This window comes from Lycium barbarum, chromosome 1 (genome assembly GCF_019175385.1).
Source record: "Lycium barbarum isolate Lr01 chromosome 1, ASM1917538v2, whole genome shotgun sequence".
In the NCBI taxonomy this organism is placed as follows: Eukaryota; Viridiplantae; Streptophyta; class Magnoliopsida; order Solanales; family Solanaceae; genus Lycium; species Lycium barbarum.
The window spans coordinates 20,008,312-20,021,871 of NC_083337.1; the positions used below are offsets into that span (position 1 = coordinate 20,008,312).

At 39.4% G+C, this 13,560-nt stretch overlaps 1 protein-coding gene across 1 annotated transcript in view; it reads left to right on the forward strand.

Moving 5' to 3' along the window:
• The first annotated feature begins 6,651 nt into the window (after positions 1-6,651).
• Positions 6,652-13,560, forward strand: part of LOC132610434 (flavanone 3-dioxygenase 3-like) — a 30,690-nt gene continuing 23,781 nt past the window's right edge. The window contains exons 1-2 of the mRNA XM_060324730.1: positions 6,652-6,884; positions 8,259-8,354. Of these exons, the coding sequence (XP_060180713.1) occupies positions 6,652-6,884; positions 8,259-8,354 (329 nt within the window). The remainder of the gene's footprint in view (positions 6,885-8,258; positions 8,355-13,560) is intronic.

The window sequence follows — 13,560 nt, forward strand, 5'->3', positions numbered from 1 at the left end:
CATAAAATATACTTAATAATGCTTCGCTTCATATATTCCAAAGTTATTTTACTTAGCCATAGCTCGACATACTTACGCTTAAATTTAACAAGTGCTTCTTCAGAAGTACGGGATGTAACAGTATAGGTGTTAAATGATCTTTTTTGGGTCAAACGAGATAAGGTGGTTCGTTAAAAATCCTGAAATTCGTCTAAGTCTGAGATAGTTTTCAGTTATATCCAGTTTTTGGGTATTTTCATTGGGAATTTGGGAAAACCCAAAACATTAAAGCTATAGGTCTTTGAAATACCTTTCCAACAATATATTATGGAGGTCAAACGAAGGTCTGTACAAAACGTTATGACCGATTTACTAAAGATGTGTAAAATGAAAATCCCGATTCTCGTAGGATTAGGTTTTAAAGCCCAAGCCTTTATGGTAACCTATAAATACAACCCAAAAACATCTAAAGAGAGGTTTTTTCGACCAGAGGCTTCTACCAACCCCCTAAGGTGAGTTTTTACTCAAATCCCTAAGCCAATTACATTAACTTAACACTAGATTAACACCGAATCATTTTATGAAATCGCTAGATTGTGGAAACTTCATTCAAGGTCAAACATGGGATGAAGCTTTGAGATTTCTTCAAAAAGGTAAACCCCTCACTTTAATGGATTATATGGAATTTTTATTATGTTTTAGACATTTTGATGGTCAATAGAATCATGAAATAGGATTGATTTAGATGCACTCTATTAAAGACAAAACCCTAGTTTTTTGTTGTAGAAGTTTCTCCTACCAGTCAGCTTTAATTGATGTTTCGTACTAATCTAACCGTTGGATCGAGCTCAAATTTTAACTGAGTGGGCACAACATATAGGTCTTAAATGTGAACGGTGGAGAGCTAATTTAGATATCCGGAGCAGTGTGTTTCAAGCTATGAACATTAGCTGCGAATTTAGTGAATATCTATAGCTTATTGATCATACAAGCCTCAATTAGATGTAGAATGATTCTTTGAAGCGTGCAGCTTACGTTTAACATATTTTAACGGATTTAAGGAATTTCTCTTTTGAAAACCTTCTTGGAACGTATGTCTCTTTTGTAAAAATTCTTTTTAACTATAAAGGTGATTTGTATGTCTCTTTTTTAAAAATCCTTTTTGACTATAAAGGTGATTTGTATGTCTCTTTTTGAAAACCTTATTTTTGAATGTATGTCTCCCTTCCCAAAAGTTCTTTATTGAATAAAAAGGCGAACTTTCTATACTTTTGAAACCCTATTTCATGCTTTGATTGTGGTTAGTGTGCATGAGAGGACAAGCCCACATTAAACCTTGATTGTATTATACTTTATACATGTGTACGTAATTCTAATCGTTTTCCTCTGTAAGAGATGGTCATCAATAATGGTTAAGGGTTGGTAATGGTGTTTTATGATGAACTATGACAATTGAACCTTGTTTAAGGAAGTGGAAACGTTTTCAAGATTATCAATGAAACGGTGTATCTTTGTAATGACATGATGAACTTAAATACTAATTGATGGTGTGACTACCTTGAGATAAATTGTGATTCGGCTTCTATGCTATGAACTTTGTTGTTGTGTTTGGCCTAGCTACTCGGGAGGAAGGGTAGTCACTGTGGATCCTAGCGTGGTAATTACCTAGCCATTCGGGAGGAAGAGTGGCCACTGCGGGTTCGCTCCCCGGATGCGGTTTATGCCTAGCTATTCGGGAGGAAGGATAGCCATCGAGAACTTGAGATTTCGATGTGGTGTTTCTAAGCTATTTAAGGAACCTTAAAGGTCATCCCTTCATTGTGACTGATTCTTGGGCCTGTATTGGCAAGTGTGATATCCTTATCCTTTTATGGAATTGTTGTTGATAATCATGATCAATTTAAAAAACATATTTGGAAATTGTAACTTGACAAAAGGCTTTATAATCATTTTTGATAATTCTTATTGAGATACACAAGCTGAATAACTGATTTTATGTTGTTTCATACTATCCTCAGAACTGATTTCTTTAAGTATTATTGTACTCTATTTTCATATTACTTGTCCCCGAGGCACTCACTGAGTACGAAGTACTCAGCCATACCATTGTTTTTTTTATGGTATGTTAAGTAACGGAGAAGAGCAGGGGCTTGATACTCAAAATTCTTAGGAAGGACTTGTTGTTGCTGCTGACTTGGTGAGCCCATATGTTCATTTGTGGGACATCCCTTATCATATTTATTTACTAATCTAGTTTTTTTCGGGCTGCATCCCGATGTGTCAGACAATTACTCTTTTATCTTAGAAGCTCCATAGTACACATTCTTGTGGGTAGTTGTTGAGTTTTGTTTAACTCTTGGGCGTTCATCACGTTTTGATTAAGTTTTATAATATTAAAGACTTCCGTTGATTTAATTCATATATCATGATTTGATAGTATTTATTTTATAAACTGTTGGAGGTGAATATTGAACCTAGCAGGTTCAAGTGTTGTTATTGCATCTTTTAGGTTCTTCTGATGTTGTTCATGACGTCGGATGCCGGTCATGTCTAGGATGATTTTTGGGGCGTGACAAAATCTCAAGCACAAAATCCAAGATCTGATTGACAAGAGAGAAATCGTCTTGGAAACCGCAGCTCCCAATGTGAACACAAACTCGTTGCCCAACCACGGAAACAACAGAGTCCGCATGATTGAAAAGAATGAGGATTGGGAAGGTTGTAGAGCATTAATCCCCAAAGTGGTCGAATCCTTGGAGCACACAGTGGCCTCCCTCACACTCCAGGAGCGCCCAAATTTCAAGGTTCTAGTCCCCACACCGGAAACCACGGCAATGATGCCAAGGTTCAGAGCCCTGATCCCAGCACTTGTGGTGGCTCAGGTGGCGTACCCAGACGTTCCCACAAAGTCAACTACTATGACGGGTCTCTCAGTGATTCCCTTAGAGAGATAGACCTACAGATCCAGGTTGGACCCTCATCCTTCATAACAGAATTCTAGGTTATGGCAATCATTGCCAACTATAATATGCTCTTGGGAACACCCTGGCTACACTCCGCCGGTGTAATCCCGTCAGCTCTACATCAAGCCATAAAATTCGAGTGGCAGGGACAGGAAATTGTTGTGGCCGCTGAGAAGGATAATCAGAAATATCCCTACAATATCTTTCCTATGATCGAAGGGAGCCCTCACTCGCCAAACTTTCATGTGGTGGAATATGTTGGGGCCACTCATGCAGAGGAAGAGGTTGGTAGCCCTATGCTAGCTGTCTACAGAATGATTGCCTCCACTATGCTGAAAAACAGCTTCGAAACAGGCAAAGGCCTATGAAGAGACCTTGGAGGGATAACAGAGCCTGTCCCAATCCCAAAGGAAAACTACCACTTCGTCCTAGGGTAGTTCACAAGGGCAGTAAAAAGAGAGCCCAAAACAAGGAACTTGCCTCGTCCGATTCTGAGTCTGTACCAATCATTCCCCAGAAAGGTGTCGACGCTGAACGAAGAAGAAATGGATGGGAGCCTCGAGTCACTATTTCAAGAAGAGGGATGTTGCGCGGCCATTGAAGAGAACTAGGAGACACCCAACGTACGCAGTCTAAGGCCAAGAGAGCTCCTGAATAATTGGACGTCCACCCCCCTCTTGGTTTCTCGGTAGAGAGATGGATTTTTCCTTAAAACCTTTTGTTGAAAAACAGTGACATCAGTCGCGGCCCGAATGATCACCTTTTTCCTAAATTACTTCTTAATGCATAAAAATGGAAATGGTCCGACGTTGTTCCGAACAAGGACTACAGTTGTAGCCGATTGCTTTTGAATTAATGAAAAGCCTCAATTTTCACGAAACAGCTATCTTTATCAGATAATAATAATAATAATAATAATAAATGTTTTCTAACTAAATGCGCATAATAGGTAACAATAAACCTAACCTTACTCTACCTTGCCTTTTCAGTAGTAACTGTAATAAAACACCCGAAAACATCATGACGTGTCGTGAAACGAATGAGGAAAATGGGCCGCAGGAATATGAGGAGTACGATGAATCGACAATGATGCCGGAGGGACTGGCAGAAGAATTGGAAGAGCTGGAAGAAAAGAGAAAACCAAATATGGATGAGACTAAGGTAATAAACCTCGGTAACGAGGAGGACGTCAAGAAGACACGAATTAGTGCCCATTTGGGGGCTCCATGGAAAGAAGAGCTCATAACTCTATTAAAGGAATATGTGGATGTCTTCGCCTGGTCATACGCAGATATGCCGGGTTTGAGCACTGAAATCGTAGCTCACATATTGCCTATTAAGGAAGGCTTCGTGCCAGTTAAGCAGAAGACTCGGACGTTTAAGCTTGACTTGAGTATTAGGATAAAAGATGAAGTGGAAAAATAGATCGAATCCGGGATAGTGGAAGTAACATCCTACCCGATCTGGGTAGCCAACATAGTGCCAAAACCCAAAAGGACTGAAAGATTCAGATATGTGTAGACTACCGAGATCTCAATCGGGCCAGTCCAAAAGACAACTTCCCACTTCCAAACATCCACGTCCTGATAGAAAACTGCGCCAAGCATGAGCTGCAGTCATTTGTGGATTGTTTCGCCGGGTACCACCAGGTACTCATGAGCGAAGAATATGCTGAAAAGACAGCCTGCATCGCCCCTTGGGGAGTCTACCACTACAAGGTGATGCCATTTGGTCTCAAAAACGCCGGAGCCACATACATGAGAGCCATGAATACCCTGTTCCATGATATGATGCATCGGGAGATTGAGGTCTATATGGATGATGTCATCATGAAATCAAGGGAAAGTTTGGAGCATACTGTGCATTTGCGTAAGTTCTTCGATAACTTCGCAAATTCAATTTAAAATTGAATCCCGCGAAGTGCGAGTTTGAAGTGCCTATAGGTAAATTACTGGGATTCATAGTCAGCCGCAAGGGCATTGAACTACACCCCACTAAGATTAAGGCAATTCAAGAGCTACCGCCTCCCAAAACTAAGAAAGAGGTCATGAGCTTCTTGGGAAGGTTGAACTACATTGGATGGTTCATAGCCCTGTCAAAGATGATCATAGAGCCAATACTCAAGTTGCTCAAGAAGGATGCTCCCACGAATTGGACAGAAGAGTTCCAAGAGGCATTCGACAGGATCAAGAGATACCTTTCCAATCCTCTCGTCTTGGTACCACCCAAGCCAGGGAGCCCTCTGTTGCCATACCTATCTATATCAGAGAAAGCGTTCGGGTGCATGCTCGCCCAACATGATGAAGAAGGCACAAAAGAACATGCCATCTACTATTTGATTAAGAAGTTTACCCCCTGTGAAACGCGGTACACGCTCGTAGAGAAAACCTATTGCGCATTAAACTGGATCGCCCAAAAACTATGGCACTACCTATCAGTGTTCACCACTCACCTCATCTCCCGAATGGATCCGTTAAGATATATTTTCTGGCAACCAATGCCCATAGGAAAACTGGCCAAGTGGCAAATGCTGTTGAGCGAATTCGACATCATGGACGTGGCACAAAAACCAATCAAAGGACAGGCCCTAGCGGACCTTTTGGCAGAAAGTCCCGTGGATGATGAATTGGAACCATTACAGACTTTCTTCCAGGATGAGGAGGTGATGGCCATGGAAGAAGAGGTGGTGGAACCATATTCGGGCTAGAGACTGTTCTTCGATGGAGCATTCAATTACAAAGGATCAAGCATCGGAGCCATATTGATATCGAAAACAGGTTAACATTATCCGATGGCCGCAAATCTTAACTTCATGTGTACCAACAATATGGCGGAATATGAAGCATGTATCCTAGGCCACAGGATGGCGCTGGATATGAACATACAGGAATTATTGGTAATCGGAGATTCCAATCTGCTCATCAATCAAGTGAAAGGAAATTGGGCAACCAAAAATGATAAAATACTCCCATATGTGAATCTGGCACAAAGATTGTGCGAAAGATTCAAGAGTATTGACTTCAAGCATGTGCCAAGGGCCCACAATGAGTTCGCGGATGCATTGGCCACGATAACATCTATGATCCAGCACCCTGAAAGCGCCCATATTGACCCATTGGAGATCACACCAAGGGAAGAGCAGGCTCACTGAGCCCCTGTAGAGGCTGAGCCAGATGGCCTACCATGGTACATCGACATCAAGACCTACCTGGAAAAAGGAGAATATCCACCAGAGAGTTCGGCAAACAAAAAGAAAACCATCAGGAGATTGGCCAATGGTTTCTTCTTGAACAAGGAAGTGCTATACAAAAGGACCCCTGATCTCGGGTTTCTCAGATGCGTGGATGCCGAAGAGGCCACAAAATTGTTAAAAGAAGTGAACACGGGGACATATGGACCCCACATGAACGAATTCATCCTCGCCAAGAAAATCCTGAGGACAGGATATTACTGGATGACCATGGAACATGACTCCTATAAGTTCGTGCAAAAGTGCCATCAATGTCAGATACACGGGGATCTGATCAGAGTTTCACCCACAGAATTACATGCGGTGAGTTCTCTTTGGCCTTTCGTGGTGTGGGGAATGGACGTCATAGGACCCATTGAACCTCCGGCCTCCAACAGATACCGTTTCATCTTAGTCGCCATAGACTACTTCACCAAATGGGTAGAGGCAACTTCCCACAAATCAGTGACCAAGAAAGTCATGGCTGACTTTGCCAAGAACAATCTGATATGTCGTTTCGGTGTGCCGGAATCTATCATCAAGGACAATGGTGCCAATCAGAACAGCCATTTGATGAAAGACATCAGTGAACAATTCAAAATCACTTACAGGAACTCTACCGCCTATCGGCCACAGATGAATGGAGCCGTAGAAGCTGTCAATAAGAACATCAAAAGGATTTTGAGGAAGATGGTTGAAAACTACAAGAATTGGCAAGCATAGCTGACTTATGCTCTGTTAGGATACATAATGACCACCAGAACTTCGACCGGGGCGACCCCATACCTTCTCGTTTACGGTACAGAAGCTGTCATACCCGTAGAAGTAGAAATCCCTTCACTCAGGATCATCCAAGAGGCAGAACTGAAGGATGCAGAATGGGTCAATAACTGTTATGAACAATTAGCCATGATAGAGGAAAGAAGAAAGGTCGCAGTATGCCACAGACAGCTATACAGACAGAGAATGTCTAGAGCCTTCAACAAGCCGGTCAGAACTTGACTTTTCCAAATCGGGCAACTCGTGCTTAAGCGAGTCTTTCCTCACCAAGAGGAATATAAAGGGAAATTCGCACCGAACTGGCAGGGACCTTACATGGTCAGGAAAGTACTCTCGGCAGGAGCTGTGGTCTTAGCCGAGATGGACGGGCAAGAGTTTCCCAAGGCCATCAATGCAGATGCCCTCAAGAGATACTACGTCTAGGATCCTATTTGTTTGTATTCGCATTTCTAATTTCTTTGTAATTGTACCTTTTGCTTGTCATCGTACTAGAATAGGAGTAAAACAAACCATCTATGTAATGACTTGAATTCCCCACGATGGGATACGTAGGCAGTCCATACTGGACCCGATCACTTTATTAGTATAACCAAAATTCAATTACTTTATTCCGAACTACGTTCGACCTAAATTGCTGCTACAATAGGATACGTAGGCGCTCTCGAGCTCGGTCGTCATAAAAGAAAAACCAAAAATCCCTAGGAAACCAAAAAAGGCAGTGAAGCGAAAAAAGTCAACAAAATTGGGCTCGCAAGGGTCGGTACGAGAATCAGACGGTACCAACCCTACACTGGGGTAGAATTTTTGACGAACCTCAAAACTTCCTATCAAGAGTAGTCAACAAAGGAAGGAGCAAAGTTAAAGCCATAAACTAGGGCGAGAATTTTTTAGGTCCCCTAAAAAATTCCCGCTTAGCAAGACAACACATGGGACACCCAAAAGCAAGTCCTGAAACCGGGGCAAAATTTTTTAGAAAGATCTCAAAAATTCTAAGACAGCGATCAGGCTATTGAGAAGAACTAGAAGACATCATTCGAAGAAAATACACGTCATAACGCATAAAAATAACATACACTTACCTTTTAAGAAGTAGTAATAACAATGATAACATGCATTTTACAAATTCTACTTCGGCTTAAAAAAATATGTATATAACATAATTGCATCCCAAAACATCTCTCAAAACACTAAGCCCAAGAGGGGTCCGGGGGCATCAAGAGGAGACACCAGGCAGGAAGGCGACCACGTTAATTGGTCTCTTAAGAAACTCACAATTTTTCTATGGATGCAGGTTTTTCCTTTTACAGGACAGCGGATACACCACCAACCAGCTTACCCACTATAAAGCAAAAGGCAAGAGCCCAAACGGAGGAGAGAGATCGAAAGGATCACAGCAGAAACAGGTAATAAAGACGCATCTGACCAAAAGGGTCGCAAAGAGGGAACAACAAAGGAGTATCATACCAAAAGGGTCACAATGGATTATCATAAAGGCACGTGCGACCAAAAGGGTCATGACAAGCACAAAAGGGGCATATCCGACCATAAGGATCAATAGCCAACACAACGGATGAAATAAAGATCATCTAGCCACAAGGGCCATAATTGTCATCTACATGCCGAGAGGGCCATTCATTTGTTTTTTCCAAGAGGGCCATTCATTTATTTTTGCCGAGAGGGCCATTCATAGAAACAGCCAAGAGGGTCATTCATAGAAACAACCAAAAGGGTCATTCATACAAACAAACCAAGAGGGTCATTCATACAAACAAGCCAAGAGGGCCATTCATGCAAATAAGCCAAGAGGGTCGTTCATACAAACAACCAAGAGGGCCATTCATACAAACAAGCCAAGAGGGTCATTCATACAAACAATCCAAGAGGGTCATTCATACAAACAAGCAAGAGGGTCATTCATGCAAACAAGCAAGAGGGCCATTCATGCAAACAGCCAAGAGGACCATTCATACAAATAAGCCAAGAGGGCCATTCATGCAAACAACCAAGAGGGTCATTCATACAAACAAGCCAAGAGGGCCATTCATCTAAATTTCCACAAGAATTTATGCATATTGTCAAAATCAGGAGAGGAGCACACAACCACCCAAAGAGGAGCCGGTTGCTGAGCCAGATCCAGACACCTTGCGGAGCAAACGTGGAACTTTTTCTTACGCAGCCGGTCAATATAGGGTGCCCATGAGAGTCAAGCTCTCCGGCCGGGATTCGAAAGCCATCCAATCTCAGACTCAACCACCATTTGTCTTGTTTTATTTCTTCTTTTGTCTCTAAAAAATAAAAAATAAAAAATAAAAACCGCAACCGGTCCGATACAAACCGGGAAGTTTAAGAGTACCCCCGCATAAGGGATTTACTCTTCTCCAGTATGTCAAATTACATGTGACTTGATTCCCAGGAACCAGGGATATGTAAGCAAACTCAAGCCCCGAGACTCGGTCTCATCCCAACAAGTCTCCTAGGGAAACCTAATCACCATATTGGGATTCCCGGGAAGTTTCTTACAAATCACTTACTAGCCTTTAGTTGAGTCGAACTACAAGTGGCCTAAATTCTCATATGACATAAGATATGTAGGAAACCCGGAAACCAGGGTTCGGCCATGTATGTGGAAATTGCATAGAGACGAAGGGTACAATGAGCCGGGTCAGTCAAAAATTAGGGTTAGTCAAATTTCGTTGCTCAGGGATGGTCCCGCCATCCCCGAACACTGAAGGGGCAGATGTTGACACCAAATTTTTGACCTCCTGTAATCTATTTTAGTCACTCGGAGTCCCTAGGTAATAAAGTGAATAAGCTGAGCATTTTTAATAACCTTAAATGATCTTTATGAAGTGCCCAGATCAATATTTCTTCCCTTTAAATTAGCAAAAAAGATTTTCATGCATCATGTTTTTATTTAGAGAATAATAAATATTTTCAAGATATTTTTAAAATTAAATTTAAAAGAGAAAAGAGAGAAAGAGGAAGAATTCTTATTTAATCATTTAAAATCATTTGTCAAAAAATATTTCCCTTTTATTTTTACCTCTGAAAATTTGGATAATTTAAATTGTTTAAGTAATTAATTACTTAATTTTTAACCCCTGTCGTTTTTATAAAATAAGCATAATTTCCATTTATTGTTTTGATTAAGGCTAGTTACTTAATTAAATGATAATTATTGCAACAATTGAGCCCTTATATAGATATATATTTTCCTTTATGATTTTTGCCTTGGTCACAATTAATTTAATTAGTCCTCCATTTAAAGAAATTAGTTTATTTTACAAAATCGGCTTGTTGGTATTTAATTTAAAATAATAGGTTTATCCTAATTTTCAAATTTGATTAAAAGGCCATAATTAAAATAAATACGTTGGGCCGGTTAATTAAAGTCATCTTTTCAGGCCCATCAATGACCTAACCGACCTTTAAAAATATTTTTCTTTTTTTATAAAAATACTTAGCAGCCCAATTTTCCCCATGATTTAAATTCTCGTTAATTTTTAATTATTAATGGCTGGGGCTTAAATATATATATATATATATATATATATATATATATGTGTGTGTGTGTGTGTGTGTGTGTGTGTGTGTGTGTGTATACACTTGGTGTATACACAAGAAAAGGCTTTCTGTTTTTCAAAAACAAATTCAGTTGGACCGAGTCTAGCCCAATAGGACTGACCCGACCCAAGGCTTATCTGATAAGGGGGTAACACCCCTCTTTCTTTTTTCATTTCCCATTTCAAATACCACCCCCCCCCACCCCCCCCCCCCCTTTGTCCTCCCCTTCTCTTTCCCTTTACTCTAACCCTAGCCGCCGCCTTGCTTTTTCTTTCTCTCTCATGCCAAAAATGGCAATGTTGCAGAAGGCATAGGGCTTTTGCAGCCTTCGTACAACCATTTATGTGATACAATTAATGGTTTGTCCTTGTTTTCATCTTCCTCACTCCAAACACAGTATAAATCACTCTCCTTTTAAGTTTTTTTCTTTAAATTTTAAGTCAAACATATGATTTCCTGCATTTTTTATGATTGAATCATGTTGTATTCACTCGAATCTCATTGGTCGAGTACAAATGGGCCATATCGAGTAGAACAATACTCAGATTTGGCCATGCATTCTCGATTACAATCGATCTATACATAGATTTGGTTTACAAAGGTTGTTAAGTGGAAATATGTCTATCCCACATAGGGGTTTTTAGGTTCCTTCGCAATTTTGGAGTTCTATAAATAGAACCCCAACCTTCATCACAAGAACAAGTTTGAAAAAGCCGAAAAAGCTAGAATTTAAAGTAAAAAACTTGAAATTTAAGGAAAAAGTATAAATGTAGACTTAAAACTCTCCTTGTCGAGTTTGAGTCCCTCAGTTATAAAAATTTTTATTTATTTTTTTCATCCTCTTTTGGTTGAGTTTGAGGGTTGGAAGCACAAGGAGCTTTCGAGTCCCTTTCTTGACCAAAGGCTGCATTTAAAAAAGGTAATACCTCAACCTTTTTATCTATTTTTCTATTTTATTCATAAGCTGATGATTGGTTTGTGTTGTTAAGTGTTCATGATTGAAAGTCTTATAGTATGATTTTTTACTTACCACTGTTTAAACAAACTTATAATGAATCCCTCCTAAACATGATACCCTATTTATGTTATGTACCTACTAATCTAGTATTTTGCTATTTGTTTGAATTGAATGGTCTAGACTAGTCCTAATCTTTTACAAGAATGTCTGAAGCTGCTGAAATTTGAAATGATTCATATTGAATAGGTTTAATGTCTGATAGGGGTCAACAGTACACTATCAGTGACATATTAAAACAAGGAGTTTGCTTAGTTCAATTAGGGAACACATAGGCTATTATAAGACTGTTTGAATGTTAATTTAGGTTGTATGATCTCTTGATGAGGTTGCTTTGTACTAAGAAGTCTACATGACATGTTTAGAGGGTCACTATTTGATTACTTGCCTCTTAATGTGATAACACCTATCTCAAAGGGATTAGTGACTTAAATATTTCTCTAAGTGTTGTCTAATGACCTTTGTTTTAAACTTTGAATATGTCTATAATTATCATTAGCCTGATTTGTAATGTTCTTCTTCTAAAAGTCAGACTGCCATGTTCCCACCCTACTATTCTTAAGTAAGAATCACCTTAAGGCTCTGCCTAAAGAATTTTGGTACAAATATGTTATGTTCACTCCTGATGCCTTCCATGACTGATGCTACATTGTTGTGCAAGTACCATAGCTTGACCCTTTCTGTGATTTGTTCCTATTTCCTATTAGCTTGTTAAAACTTTATAGTATGCAATAACTGTTTGACCTTGGTAGATGTGGTGAAAAAAGATCAGAGACAAGTGTAGATTAAGAATATAGTATTTTATTTTAAAAAAAAAAAAACAAGAGTCTTATGTTCTATTCATAGATCAGTCTAGCTTATTGCCTCATGTTAAAAACAAGTCAAGCTAAAACAAGACTTGCAGATTATGTATGCTTTGTTGGGAAACTATAATGATTAAAGTTCTTATTTGATTATGACCTTTGGATTAAGTTCGGCTAAAGCAGGTAACTAGCTTGTTGCTGACAGTTTAAGTTCTAAATTGAGAAATATTGAGTGGACCTAGCCTTGATAACTAGTTATTATTAAGTTAAATGTTTGAACAACAATCAAGGATAGAACCATAATAGGAATGAGTTTATAAAAGAACCAAATCAAGGCTGTTAGAAAAAAAGGGGGTCAGACTAATAGTGAACCATTAGTTTATTAGGTTGACATTGCTTTGTAAGTCTAATATGCTCCAGTACTAAAATAGGACTAGGTAAAGGAGAGGGGAACAAAGCCACCAGAACTAGTCTGAACCTTGTGTATATTTATGAGAAGAACTCTGCCTAAAGATTAGTGGGCAAGGGATTTAAGTCAATCTTTTTTTTTTTAAGAAGCTAGCCCCTTTAGAAGTTGAGTGGAAATCTAAAGTGTCCACCATGTGACCTGTTTATGAAGATGCTATACTGTCTTTGCACCTGCATTGTCTTTTAGGGATTTGTTTATTTGTCAGTTGAGTTTTTCCTCCTTTTCTTTCTTCTTTGGGAATCTTGTTGTGTCAAAGGCATAAAGGTTTGATCATTCTTAAGTATATAAGGATCCCTATTGAGAATCAGGGTTGGTCCAGGGCCATTTGGTTATTTGTTTGCTTGAAATCCCGTTGTATCCTGCTTAGAGGTTCCGAATGTCTCAAGGAGAGAGTCAACACTATGCTCTAGCCAATGGATGTGATCATGCCATATCCAAGATCAAGTTGTCAATATAGCCTGTATTGTTAATTCATGAGATTCCTACATGAGTTCTATTGGAATATAACTGGTTCAAGATTAAAAATGGAAATCTGCCTACTGTCCACTACTTGAATCATTTGTGTTTGGGTCTAATTTCTAATACTCTGTCCAGATATTTTAGTTATAATTATTTAATTAACTGCCTCATATACACTTTCTAGGACTTGATCAAATGAAGTTTTTAATATGACATAACTTGCTAAATGCCAGACTAATTTGAGATGGTTCTGTGAAGTTGAAATAGGTTAAGGAACTTGTTGATGACACTTTGATCTA